Source organism: Ptychodera flava, chromosome 8, assembly GCF_041260155.1.
Source record: "Ptychodera flava strain L36383 chromosome 8, AS_Pfla_20210202, whole genome shotgun sequence".
NCBI classification, from domain to species: Eukaryota; Metazoa; Hemichordata; class Enteropneusta; family Ptychoderidae; genus Ptychodera; species Ptychodera flava.
In genome coordinates, this window is record NC_091935.1 from 13,291,004 (window position 1) to 13,305,563 (window position 14,560).

Here is a 14,560-nt window from a genome sequence, read left to right on the forward strand (position 1 = left end):
ATTAATTCTACGTTGAGTTCATTCATCTCATATGAAATATTTTACCCATTCAGTGCTTATTTTTGTAGAGCGTACGATTTAAAATAAAGTCACCTCAGACTTAGTGAAATCGTATCAACCTTGACACAGTAATTTTTTTGATCTGATCAATTGCAAACGTTTCATGCAAGAAATAGCGATAACATTTTTTGTTGTTTGAACAATAACACTGCTTGCTACGGTTTGAATTTAATGGTGAGAATTTCATTTGTTCAATGCTACAGATGTTTCAAGTTTTAAACACCTATATATTGACACATCAAAACAGTGATACATTAATTCATAATAACCAATATTAGCAGACCATAAATATCATGATTTATGATGGAATTAATTTTGTTTAAACAGCGGGGTTTTATGATGCCTATAAAAAATTCTAACACTCTATATTTGCCGATGTGGCCTCGAGGGTTTTATGACAGGGTATTCACATTATGTGTACCAAGGTTACTTGTACAATCAAGGTCAAACCAAGAACTGCGACATCAAAATTTCCTTTTTTTGAACCAAATTTTATGCAAGTGTATAGTTTGTTTGAACAGAATATAGAATATTGAGAATGGTGTCAAAATTTTACATGAATATCACATAGAACTTACTTAGCATAATTTACCATGCTAATTTTTATAATTTTGATTAGAAGTTGCTACATCAATTGTTTCTGGATGATAATCTAAAACATGATGTATTTGTATCTGCCTTTTCTCTCATTCTCAGGTTTAGAACAAAAATTTCCATGCCAATATATTTAGCCAATACAATTTTAAAGAGAGTTTTCCTTTATAAAATTTTGCTGTCAACTCATATTTGGCTTGGAAAACAAATTTTTACACTCCAGTTCTAAACACTGATGCAAAATTTTTAAATCTTTTTTTTGGAGAAAACAACCCTGAAACCCCTTCTACACCTGACAACAATCATGGTCAAATTTGATACGAGCCTACTTATGAGGTGAAATGTAACAGTTTTAAAGTTTTTGAACTTGGCACTCACCTTCATAATCTTTTTGTTCTCTAAGTTTTCTTCCGGTGTCCATTATAAATATTATGTTAATGACCACTGTAACTAGTAGCACCATTACAAGTAAAGACTGAAAAATAAAAGAAATTGTGTTCAGTACAACAAATTATTGAATTATAGAATAGCTCAATACCTAACTGCACTTTTCTCTCCTAGAATTTATTTGTTCAGTTCTGCAAATGTGCACTCAAGAGAAACCTATAAATGTTCACAAAATGATGGATTTGCAACATTTGTCATGTTTGTTTTCTTGAAATCAGAATTCTTAACCCTTTGAGCGCCAAAGTCAATTTTTTGTTGCCTTTATAAAATATACCCCAGTCAATTTTTTTCAGATTTCTGCAAAAATTTTGATAAAATCTTTAGCAAATGAATTGTGATGTCCATTTGGTCCAAAATTATTCAAATAATTACAGAAAACTTCATAAAAATTGGTAAAATGTTGCACTAGAATTTTGTTGGGAAATAAAATACAGCACTCAAAGGATTTAGTTTGATGCATCTGTAATTCAAAACACATTAGAATTTTCTGATCAATGACTTCCTTCAATACACAGTTGAATTTTGTCCAACTGGTACATTTTGGATAGGACTTCATTCCTTTCCACACAATATTGGCAGTGGACACTAGAGGGCGCTAGAACTGTTACCACAGCATGAGTTGTTCTTGATCTATTTTTAAATACAATACTGAAATCACACGCAGGTCAGTCCAAGAATCATTACTTTGGAATGGTCCACCGATCATTTAAGTAGATCACAAATATGCTGCATCGCATAAAATCATCATCAGAGTAGCCAAGGAGAGTCCCACATTTATAAAATTGCTGACCCGTAGAAAATGGCAGCAAACAAAGTACTTATGTCTGATATCATTTATTACAAGTGAAGATCGCTGACATTGGTAAAAAGGGCAATGGACAATGTACTCGTCAGAACGTGATGATTATTCATTTTGATTTGCATTTAGCGTCTGAGTGAAAATCCTTCTCCTTGAACATAATTACCATCCAGGGTATGAGTGTGTGTTAATTTGATCAAAACATTGACAAATGAAATCCATGGGGGATTTAGTGTCGTTGCCGTCTGGGGGTCGGATAGAGTCAGTGCTCATGCCAGCTTGGAATTTCCATGGAAAAACGATATGCGAAGAGGTCAGATTTTTATATATGCAGTCTGCAGAGATGAATGCCGATTGGATGTATCATTGGGCATCCCGTGGTTTCCGGAGAACACTGAGAAATGTCTTCCAAGGAATTTCATTCTCCTGTATCTGAGATAATTACTTGGATGCCTTTCTGAAGTAGATTCAAACAGACTGATCAAAAGCTTGATCGCTCTGAAATTTGAATCAATTACTTTACATTTTGAGGATTGCAGTGATACTTTTGCATTCATGTCGCTCAAGCAATTTGCATAATTACAACAGTAACAACCAATCAAATACTCTGAATGGCCAACTTAATTACTCTTTGAGTGAGCCACTTTCAACCATGATTGTAACCAATGTAAAAGATGTCAAATGCTAACCAAACTAGAGAAAAACCAACAACATACGTACGTGTTCATGACTTTCATGGTTGATGACAATTAAGAATCATGATTTTGAAAGGATCATTGATAACAGCCAGAATCAGATCACCCAGTGCAAAATATATTGATAATTTTCATCATTATTCGCCTGATAATGGCCGCCTATATGGAAATTTATTATGATTTCTACATTTCAAAAGATTTATAAATGGTTGTCACTCTTTTTAGGCCAGTGTAAAGCTGTCAAACAGTAATTTTCACCACAAATCAAGAGATTGGAAATAATAGGAACACCATTATCACAGTGAAAAGGCTAGGAAAGACAGAGAAACACAACAATATCATATGGGAGATGTGACTGTGAAAGACCATTCTGTAATTCCCTGAGCAAAACCAGACATGCAAATAGTAATGTACTTGTCATGTGTTTTTGTATGGCTTATTATCTCAATGGGTAATCTGATCAGATAACATCAAGACATTGAACAGATGATACAGATTACCTTGAGAATTTCAAGGATTTCCTTGGCAGATACATTTGAAAAACCCCATTCGGTTTTCTGATGAGCTAAATGACAGCTCATTCATATTGTGGCTTTTGCCTTTCCTATCAAGTACCTGACGTTTTCCATCAATGTTTCATAGTTTTCAAAATAAAACAGTGGAGGACTTTTTCACTAAAAAGGTTTTATGCCTTGTATGTATAGGTTGAAACTGTCTGAGTGAAAAATCGCATTGCATTGTATCCAGATGTATGTGACAGACACTTCACCATTAGCCATGGGAATATTTCTAAACATGTGTCCTACATGGCCTAGAAGGAAGATAGTTTTGAAATAAGTCTCTTGCTCTAACGGCAGGGTTGCAGTCTGAAGGCATTCTTTTGATGACAGCAATCATCCAAGCAACGACTGTCTGTCATTTGTTAATCAGTTTGACCTGACCTACATTTATTGGAGTGTTCTGTGGCTGACCTAACTTGCGGTTTCAAGTGAATTTCTATTTTAATTCACAATTATCAGGGTGGAGTGACTTGATTTGGCTTTAATGACCATCGGAAGCAACTTGGAAGATAAGGAGATGATTGGAAAATCACAGCTGCTATCGTCTGAGCGGGAAAATATACAAACCATGACTGGCAGTCGTGATGTGATAACCGTGGTTCTATCCGCTGTGATGAAGACAAGGATATAGTATATACTGAAGTTAGAGAGATGTTGATCATGCTATACTGTGAAAGTTAAAACTTTGACAGATAGATGCACTTCCCAGAATTTCTCACTTCTGGACACAATTGGGCTGAGCAGAACAAAATGATGCTGCATGACAATAAACCAGATAAATATATTGCAATATTTTGCAAATATTCTGCAGACAGAATTGCGTGAACTTGTGACCCAAAGAGCAGTTTATTTAAAGAGGTAAAAATCGTTTCATTCTGACAGACAAAGTTGTTTGGTGAAAACATTTTCTTGAATGTTGACTGATATAGTCTGGAAGAGTTGTATTTATTAGAAACTGTTTATGGATTTGAACAGTGAAAATCCGTCTCAGTTTAGTGAAATACTGACAGGCCACAACTACGGTATAATAAATCCTTTTTTGACCAAGCTGAATTTTGTTGAATGTTGCCTTAGTGCTCCCCGCTTGAGCTGAGAAGAAAAAATCGCTATCGCAATGGTTGGTAGGCACTGAAGGGATGACTTATTAAACTGAACTTGTGGTAGATGTATGATCAGCACTTCATCCGATACTGAGCACACTCACTACAGCTTTCACTATGGTAATTCTGAACTGCAACCTCTTGAGGCGACATCTTTGGAGTGAAAAGATTAAAATATTTTCAGGAAGAATTATGAACAATTTTTCACAGGAGGGCCAGAACGAAATATTTGCCCAGTAATGGAAAATGTGTGTTCTGGAGCGTGCCTCTTTGTGTAATCTGGCAGAATAAATTCATCATTAGGACAAATCCATTTCCCTGTGGAGAGCTTGGCAGTGTTTACAGACATTTCTCCGAACTGAATGAGAGGGCCCAGGAACACTTGTAGCCAGCCAAGTGTCTTCAGCTGTGTCAATGTTGACCGTAATGTTACAACTCACAAGTGTTTCTGGACATCACTTCTTACAGTGTGTTTATGTGATTAGCTGCGTGATGAATTGCTTACTTGAAATGAACTAAAATCCTGGGCATAATCCTTTGTCGTTTCAAAGAGCACACAAAAGCACTGATTGCAAATGCCGTCATGTTTTTCTCTCATTAACATGCATAAAAAAATATTGGTCTGCATTTCCCGCATAAACGATGAAAATAAGACCTGCTAATGTTACAATGGCAACTAAAAGTCACACTTATTCGTATGAATTTATGGCTCAGACTACAAGCTACAACAACAGCCACGCATGCAACAACAAAATATGTCTAAATTTCAGGCAGCGTTGTCCGATAGTCGCGCGCCGTGCAGCTAAATTTCATTTAGTAACCAACCTGAAATCACGGTCAATGCTATTCTGATCAAACATTAGCTTCTTGAAATATTCACAATGACACAGCTACAACCAGAAAATATACTGAGATTTTCCTAGTTGGTGTAATAAATTATTTAATGCCTTTGTCCATCTTTCCATCAAATCTTTCAGAATAATAACAAGTGAACTGGGTCACATCTAAGTTCTCCATTAATTACCAATTAAAGAGACTATTCCATGAAACACAAGAACAAGTACACAGTTGGATAAATACTGGTGACCTACTTATTATTTTATGAAGTGATAGTAAAAATGTACGCGATCCATCTCCACAGACTTCCATGCCACAAGATTCTCTTTAATTTAAAAAATTTATACCTTTACTGTCTTTAAAACTGCAATAAAATTGGAATTTACAAGCAGTTAAAGTTAAACAGGGGCCATAAAACTCTCTGAGGACGATGTCATTGACTACTTACAGAAAATCTGTCCGCAAAGCCATGGCATACAAAAGTTCAAAGTTTTGCCCCAATACATACATATATAATCTCAAAGCAGTGTGTCATTTTTACATTTCTCCTACATCAGGGCACATACACAGACCAAATATGACATTCAGTTATAAAGGAGAGAGCAGATTAACCTGTTTTGTTTGAAAGAATGCCAAAACATGGAAGTGAGAAACAATTTGATGGATTGGATGAAGTATACTCACTGACAAACTTTTCTGAACATAGGTGTTCAGTTGAATTCCAAAACGCTGTAAACATTAAACAACATTTCAAAGCTTTCTTTTTTTATTGTATGGACATAATTAACGAAAAATATGCTGGGAATTTGTAATGAAGACACTTGACAGAAAATTTATAAAATAATTACTCCACCTAGAGTATATTACTTTATGAGTTAACTTGATATATATATCCAAATTTGTCTTGTTGACTGTATGCTTTGAATAAAATTTGCATGATTAATCTAAAAAACTCCATTTGATTGCCGGTTTGAAATTTTGCAGTCTATACAGTATCATGTCTTAAGATAATTTTTCCCCCTGAAATAGTCTGTACTTTTCTATATTTACTGGATATTATATACAAAACCATGCTTGTTACTTGTAGGCAACTGGGCAACATGTATGTAGAGCTTCCCAGAGTGAAATACTGCAGACATAATGACGCTCTACTTATATCCTGCACTTTACAGACACATGTCGGCAAGTAACACAGTCAATTGAACTGACCCAGTGTTCCAGTGTTGAGAAGCTGCCCTGTAAAGCTGAACGCCGGTATTTATGGTACACATATTCTTATTTAACCAGGGATGTGGGATACACATTGAAAGGTTTTTATGCGTAGGTACAGAAAATTGGCCTAATGAGGAATTCGGCATCCCCTGAGAGACATTACTTTTGTTGACGTCTCCATGATTTTGCAGAAAAAAATTCTGTTCCATGAACGTCCTCTGAAAACAAGTCTGCAATAACAGGATACAGTGTGTGCTTCTCAGGAAAGGCTTTCTCAGAACAAGAAGGATTTTCTACATATATCAATGTCCGTGTCTTGTAACATCACTCAACCCCACAAATCCCAACACTAGTTGACATGAATGTTTATCATATATACTGCAGGAGCAGCCAGCAAGCTGTTCACGCATAAAGATGTTCAACTGCAGTTTTTCTGTAGGCAGGCAAATTTAAAAATCATATGTTATCAGAGGGCGAGGAGAAAAAGTTCATCTTTACTGTGGGGAGAGGAAAAAAGTTTCTATTTTTGCAATGGCAAGGGAGACAACTCCTGGCAGAGGTACAGAAAAATGGGTAGAGAGTGTGGAATGCTGTGGTAGTTGGAACTTGATGAAGATTAAGTGGGGTCAGTGGTGGGAGAGGGCAGTTGGGCGCTTGAACTGTTATAGGGAGTTGGGAGAGGGCAGCCAACCTGAATACAGACTAGAGGGCAGAGGGTATTATAATTCTACCAAGAGCCTAAAGAGGGCATGTTTTTTCAGATGCTGGTAGGAGGGCAGTTACGAACAGCTTCACTTTCCCCTCCAAATTATAAGGTCAAGAATATGTAAAATCAGTATATCAGCTTTAGAACATGGTTTGTGATGATTTTGTAAAATTGACTGAATTTAACAGTTGGCTGTACCAGATACTGGCACTGCAAACAGAACTTCAATGCAGAGGCTTAAAACAATTCTGTTTATTATGAATGCAAAACTGCTTGGCAGAACCAACCTTTCAGCTGGTGATATCATCCATGATAAGATTTTGTCCACCATATGTACAAATTGACAATATTGAACGGCCTTAAAAACTTATCCAGTGTGTGAACCCTGACATATGAACTATTGGTTTTAAAATAATATCGAATCAAACTCCCATAAAGCCATAAAACTAACACTGTACTATAAAACCGAAGCCCAACAAATGTTACCATCTGATGAAATATTCTACTTGATTTCCCATTCTGTCAGATTTATGATATTTTCAAATCAATATTTCATTTCCCTGCATCAGAAATCTATCTTTAATACCACAAAAGCAATCAGACATGAGAACACTCAAGGCAGCAACCTGGAAAATCATGCCTTGACAATTCTATAACCTGAAAACGGATTATCAACTGTAATCAGAGCTTCAACAATGAAAACCTATTCCTGACAAACATGAGCTGTGTCCATATTAAAAAATACCGTCAATGACGCTGTACCTTCTCTAATGTGTGGCCAGGTCAGGTAATTGGTTGTTGGCATGGAGTTATTGGTAAATACTTGATGATGTAGGGGCATGAGGTGAGATATGGACCCAAAGAACCCAAAAGATGATTAAATACATCAATCAAAAAAATTCTAAGCTACAGTATAAACTGCCTAAAGATAGTTCAGTGTGAAAAAAAGGTTAAATAATTCAGAAATAAGAATTAACAGTCCAAATAGTAATGATGCACTTCCCTACTGACCTGAGTGCATGTGAAATACACAACCTGGCATCTGTAAATTAAATGTATACCAAGTGATCATTTTAAGTCACTTTTAACTGTTTTAAGGGATATTCCAAAGAGTCCTGTGGAAATGATGAAAACGCTTATCTGGTCTTGTGTTTGTAAAACCTCATGGCTGATAATTGTCATAGTATTCAAAAGAAATTGAAAGTGAAGAAATTACTGTTTTTAATAGGCATATTTTCCTTGAAATACATGACCGTGTAAAGAATATATGCTAAAAGTGTTTAAGAGTAAATTTCTTTTCAAAAAATAATTTAATCTGTGACCAAAGGATTTTTATTCTTTGAGTTTACAGATTAAAACATTGCAATTGTTCAATCATCTTGTGCAGTGCAAAATTTATAAAATGACTGAAAAATAAAAAAAATTGGCAGAATTACAGTCTTTGTGATGTAAAATCATGGGTTGACATCACGATAATTGTTAATCTGTTCGAAGTACTTTCTATAATTTAACAAGTCATCATTGATGACACAGTCCCCACTTGTTAATGGGTACTTTGATTACAGGTCCTCAGAGAGGATAAAGTCCTCTTTATTAATTAGGTCTGTGATAAAAATACTTTGATACAGATGGCGCTCAATGGCCAAGAATGAGTTCCATGGTGATGAAAACATAAAACCCATGAAGGCCACCATCCTAAAGTTCAGAAAATGAGTCAACTAGAAATTAATCAACAGGATGTTGCAAAACATTTTTGCATACAATTCTAACACTTGACAGATTATCACTGGTACCATATTTCATAAAGTTTGATGCAGTATTTACAACACTCTGAGATCAACTTCTGTACCAAGTTTCATCACATTTGATGTTGTATTAATTTGTGGCTATATCACCCTAATTAGGAAAGTTCATTACTTATGCAATTACAAATTAATTAAAATGACACTGATAAATGTCTTTTTCAATGTTAAAGCAATGTGAGCTTAACATCAGTTAACATCTGTATAAAGTTTCATGAATTTGATGCAGTACGTATTTCTTGACATATCAGCCTACTTATGAAACTTCAATAATTGACATGTTACTGCTACATGACGTGAAACAAATTGACGAGCATATGTATGAAATAGGTCATGTCCTTGTACCAACTTTGAATGATACTGGTGGAATATGTCTGAGTTATGGCTCTGTACATTTGAAAATTGTAACAAAATCACCGCCATGCAGCGATATTTGATCTTACTGTTTAAAAAATCAACATGTATATGTATGACGTAAGTCAATGTACATGTACCAACTTTGAATAAGATCAGTTGAGACTTGCCAGAGTTATGGCTCTCGACATGAAACAACCATAACAAAATTGCTACCATGTGGCCATATTGGACCATCTCGTGAAACCAATCGACATACATATGTATAAATAAGTCAATGTCCTTGTACCAACTTTGAATAAATTTGCTTGATACATGTCTGAGTTATGGTTTCGGACATGAAAAAATCGGGAAAAAAATGGCCACACGGTGGCCATATTGGATTGTATCATAAAACAAATCAATGTGCATATGTATGACATAGGTCAATGTCCTTGTACAATGAATAAAATCGGTGAATAAAATTAGTTGAGATATGCCCAAGTTTTGGCTAAGGACACAAAAAAATTGTAACAAAATGGCTGCCATGCAGCCATATTGGATCATATCATGAAACAAAATAACATACATACCGTATGTATAACATAGGTTAATGTCCTTGTATCAACTTTAAATAAAATCGGTGAGATATGCCTGAGAGTATTACGGCTCTGTACATGAAATAATAGTAACAAAATGGCCGCAACGCAGCCATATTGGATCGCATCACATAACAAATCGACGTACATATGTATGACATAGGTCAATGTCCTTGTACCAACTTTGAATAAAATTGGTTGAAACATGTTTGAGTTATGGCTCTGTATATGAAAAAATTGTAATAAAATGGCCGCCTGGCGGCCATATTGGATCGTATCATAAAACAAATTGACGTGCATATCTATGACATTGGTCAATGTCCTTGTACCATTTTGAATAAAATCGGTTGAAACATGTCTGAGTTATGGCTCTGTACATGAAAAAATCGTAATAAAATGGCCGCCTGGCGGCCATATTGGATCGTATCACATAACAAATTGACGTGCATATCTATGACATCAGTCAATGTACTTGTACCAACTTTGAATAAAATTGGTTGAAACATGTCTGAGTTATGGCTCTGTACATGAAAAAATTGTAATAAAATGGCCGCCTGGCGGCCATATTGGATCGTATCACAAAACAAATCAACGTGCATCTGTATGACATATGAAGTAATCCTTGTACCAAGTTTGAATGAAATCGCTTCTTGCATCTCTGAGATATCTGCGTGAACGGACGGACGGACGGACGGACGCACACACGCACGCACGCACGCACGCACGCACGCACGGACATGACCAAACCTATAAGTCCCCCCGGACGGTGTCCGTGGGGACTAAAAATAAAGTTCATACAGAAACGGTAAACATATATTGTCGGCAATGTGGTGTTAATTTTGACTTTAACATCAAAATATGCCTTTGCTGGATACCAAATATGTAGGCGAAATATTAAAATCAGCCATGTTCAGCAAAATCCACACAACAGCATTGATCCTTTTCTAATTTGATTTGATTTGCTTATGTTATCCTTGTATGACAGTCAGTACAATATGAAACTTGAACACAACACAGTGAATAAGTATGCTGTAAATGAAATGGTGTGGCTGCATCCACATGCAGCATAAGAGTGCCTTTGTCTCTCACCCCTCATTTCCAACCTGTCCCATCCCTGAAAAAATAGTTTGGTCTTATATTTATAATGTTAATAATTTCTGTATTTGTTAAAATGTGCGCATCTAAAAACTTTTGATCATAAACATTTTCATTGCTTTTTATAGCTGACCAGTCAGTTAACCTGTTTATTTTGAATATTTGCGCATTTTTTCTCAGTATTTGACATTTTCAGAATAGCTTCTTATTCATTATGTCATTTTCTAAAAGTTAAATGCTCCTTTGTGTGGTCAAGCTTTCCACAAGCATCAAATGTTGTACTTCATATAGGAGGTCTGCCTCTAGAGGGCGGGCATCATGAATAGTGTTTGTTAGTTATTTCCTCCACATAAACTTCTGATTGTACTGTAAACATTGAACATGGCCGACGTCCGATTTTCCTGTCTAAAACTTTCACTCATTTTCGTTCATATGACTCTGAAACTCCAGGAAACGATTGGGAAGAAAGAGTTATCTTGAAATATTGAGGTACTCGCCGATATTTTGCAAAGTTAAATGAGAAAAAATGCAAGGAAAATGCCGACAGGCTTACACAATGACCGTTTTCAGACTCAGAGGCATATGATCATCTGCAGATTATGCAACAGGCCCATATCACGTGAGGCCATGAGGGGATATCCACGCAACTCAGTACCAAACACTAGTGCACACAGGGTGAGCAAACACAAAGTGAGTACCCCTAACGTCAGCTCAGTAGTCTGTAATAGATCGTAGTCAACTAAGAAACCTTGGAGAAAGGCTTACATGTAACACTGTGGCTATGCCGCTAAGTCCCTTTTGATTTTTGTCACAGCTCAAAATCGTTCTCCTACACCTCAACCTGAACCATGAACACCCCCACCAGTTTATGATATGACCCATCACGATGGCATTAAACGTCAACAGATCTTGACAGACGGAAGTATTGACAGACGGAAGTAGTTGACACCAGCATACTGGTTTTCAACTCTAATACCTTCTCTGTCTATAAATAGACACGAGAAGGTATTTCTCGCCAGATGAATTTTGTGACTCATCAATTATACATGCAAATGAGTGATATACATGCATATTTATTACAAATTCTAATCTCAGTTATACAAAGGTGTAGCTAGGAAAGATAACATGCAAACAAAAATATAAGACTCAGTCTGGTGATAACTGATCTGATCATTCCTTGAACCAATTTCAATCAAATATACATCTGGTGTGTCTGATTATTTTGTCAAAAAATGACCGAATTTTATTTATAAGAATGAATCAAGAAATGCTAGTGCTCAAAATACAGACTGTTCACAACCTTTCAGGAGGTCATCCTGATCACGTCCATGCTTTGACGCACAGGTACTATCTCTTAGTATTCCTGCTGGCTGTCTCTAGGGAGTAAATTCAAAAAAGAAATCTCCTTCAAACACCTACATGTAAAATACATAATTTTCCTCAGTCTCTGACAGCATTGGACATTATTGTTAACACTGACATCTGTTTTGCCACAAAGCTCTCTCACATTTGTGACATTTTTAACCAGATTTCTTTTGATCAAAGAAATATTTCTAATGGGTAGACATGGATAAACATCACCACAAAAATAAATGTCATTTCGGTGCTAATTTCTGACATTGCTTTCCTTGAATGAGTGACCTTGACTTCCATTTCAGTTGTGGATATATGAGTACAAGACCAAGGGAAATGATTTCACTGAACAGGAATAAAAACACGATCAAAGAAATCACAGAGGAATGACGGGAAAGACATTAAGAAAGAGGCCGTGGTTTTGAGTTTGGGCAATGCTATCAGTGAAGCTGGATACAGATACAAGCTAACGTGAGAGTTACAGTTGAGATGGGGACACAGGCAGGTCTGTTGGTTTGAAAAAACCATGGCAGAATCTCAGAACAGTCAGCGATCTCCACAACATACTGACTATTTGCCCTTCAGGAAAGTCTTTCCAAGCTGTTTGTTCTACTCAAATAACAGTGAAAGAAGCATGACATGGAATTTGCCCCAGCAAATACGTGCTGACACGTTTTATCCCAAGAGCTATAACCAGACATTTAGCTCTGCGTCTCGGCTACGGATGGGTGGCCACTTTCAAAGCTCAGCAAAATGTCATATGTAATTGGATGTCCATAGAGCCATCAGACATGCTTTGACTAATGTAAGAAACATGTACAATGCTAGGCAATCAGCTTACAGTAGCGTCTATAAAGCTTGTTTTTATTTAAACTTTTAATGCTCCTTTGGGGGATGCTGGTACCAACAAACCTCCGACAACACGCTTCTATTGTAAAATATATTCAAAAATGAACAACTGAGGTTTCTTACAGTTGTAATGTTCCAAAATAATAACTGTAGCTCAATTTTTGGTGTAGTTTATACAGTGTTGGAAACTGGCCAAAATATTTGCCAGACATCAGGACTGGTAACTTTCAAAACTTGCCTGTCCTGCCAGAAAGTTGCCTGTCCTGAATTTTTGGCAAATCCATTTATTCAAAAACACAAAACCATTATGTACTTCAAACTGTAAACAACTTTATTTTCAACATGAGTATTAACTATGATCTTACAAACAAACTGTTCTGAATTCCACTGTTTGAAATGAATTCTAGTCCGGACTTGAATACAAAATTTCTACAATAACAATGCTGATAACACTCTGATTAATTAATTAGTTAATTCAAACACACTTTGCCCATATCGCTCACACAGTTAAAAGGTTTCACGATAGCGGTTTTAACAACGGGAAACATTTTTTTTTAATTTGTCTCCATTTTATGCCACTTTATCGTATAAAACCAAGATGCAATCTGTCATCGAATTGGTACTACAATCAACCAAACTGAAAAGATTGCTGAGCAATACAGAAAACATCATCTTGCAAAGAAAATCAAAAACTGAGAGAGCTGCCATATAAGTAATAAAAGTTGGTGGCATGAATTAAATAAACCAATACTCTCCTCAGACCAAACCGATTTCAAAGGCCGTTTACAGCAAATATTGTTAACGAAACCATGAAACCTGGGAATGGCTAAACACAGAGAAACAAGATTTATTTCTCGAAGCAGCCCTTCACAACATGCTTTTCAAACACCGGAAATCAGGCACCAATATCGACCCGAAATCTATTACAAAGTCCACGAAAAATTGACACAAAACTAAAAGTTCGCATAATCGATTTAAATGCCTAAAACAAACTAATCGTTGACAGATTAGTACAACATTTACTGTTAACATAACGAGCACTAGCAACGCTCATAAAATGCCCTAAAACAAAAATCCTTATAAGCGTCCTGAAACTCCGGTCGATGCTGGGTCATGTTAAGTATTATATGACACCACACACCGGATCACTCACTGTAGAGTCAGTCAATAGTGGCTAACTCTCTCAATAACGAATCTGGCTTCTCCTCCTGGAGGACGAAGATGACTTCATCACACAACCAAATGGATGGGATACAAAACAAGAGAGCGACTGATGAAGGAACCCCATTTTTGGTTCCGAAACACCGTTAAGACGAATCACTCAATCAACAAACCGGTTTACCGGGGACCCAAATCACATGACTAGGGTCAAGGCACTATCGATTCACCGGTGTCTCGCCATGTATTCCACACAAAATAAATGCAACAAGTCATCGTTGATGACACAGTCCCCACTTGTTAATAGGTACTTTGATTACAGGCCCTCAGAGAGGATAGAGTCCTCTTCATTAGGTCTGTG

The 14,560-nt window shown here is 36.3% G+C and overlaps 1 protein-coding gene across 8 annotated transcripts in view; it reads right to left on the bottom strand.

Moving 5' to 3' along the window:
- The window catches only part of LOC139138540 (protein O-linked-mannose beta-1,2-N-acetylglucosaminyltransferase 1-like), a 105,459-nt gene that overhangs the window by 13,863 nt on the left and 77,036 nt on the right, over positions 1–14,560 (bottom strand). For all 8 annotated transcript variants that reach the window (XM_070706954.1, XM_070706951.1, XM_070706955.1 and 5 more), the window contains one exon: positions 1,033–1,129. In XM_070706954.1, coding sequence (XP_070563055.1) covers positions 1,033–1,129 — 97 coding nt within the window. The remainder of the gene's footprint in view (positions 1–1,032; positions 1,130–14,560) is intronic.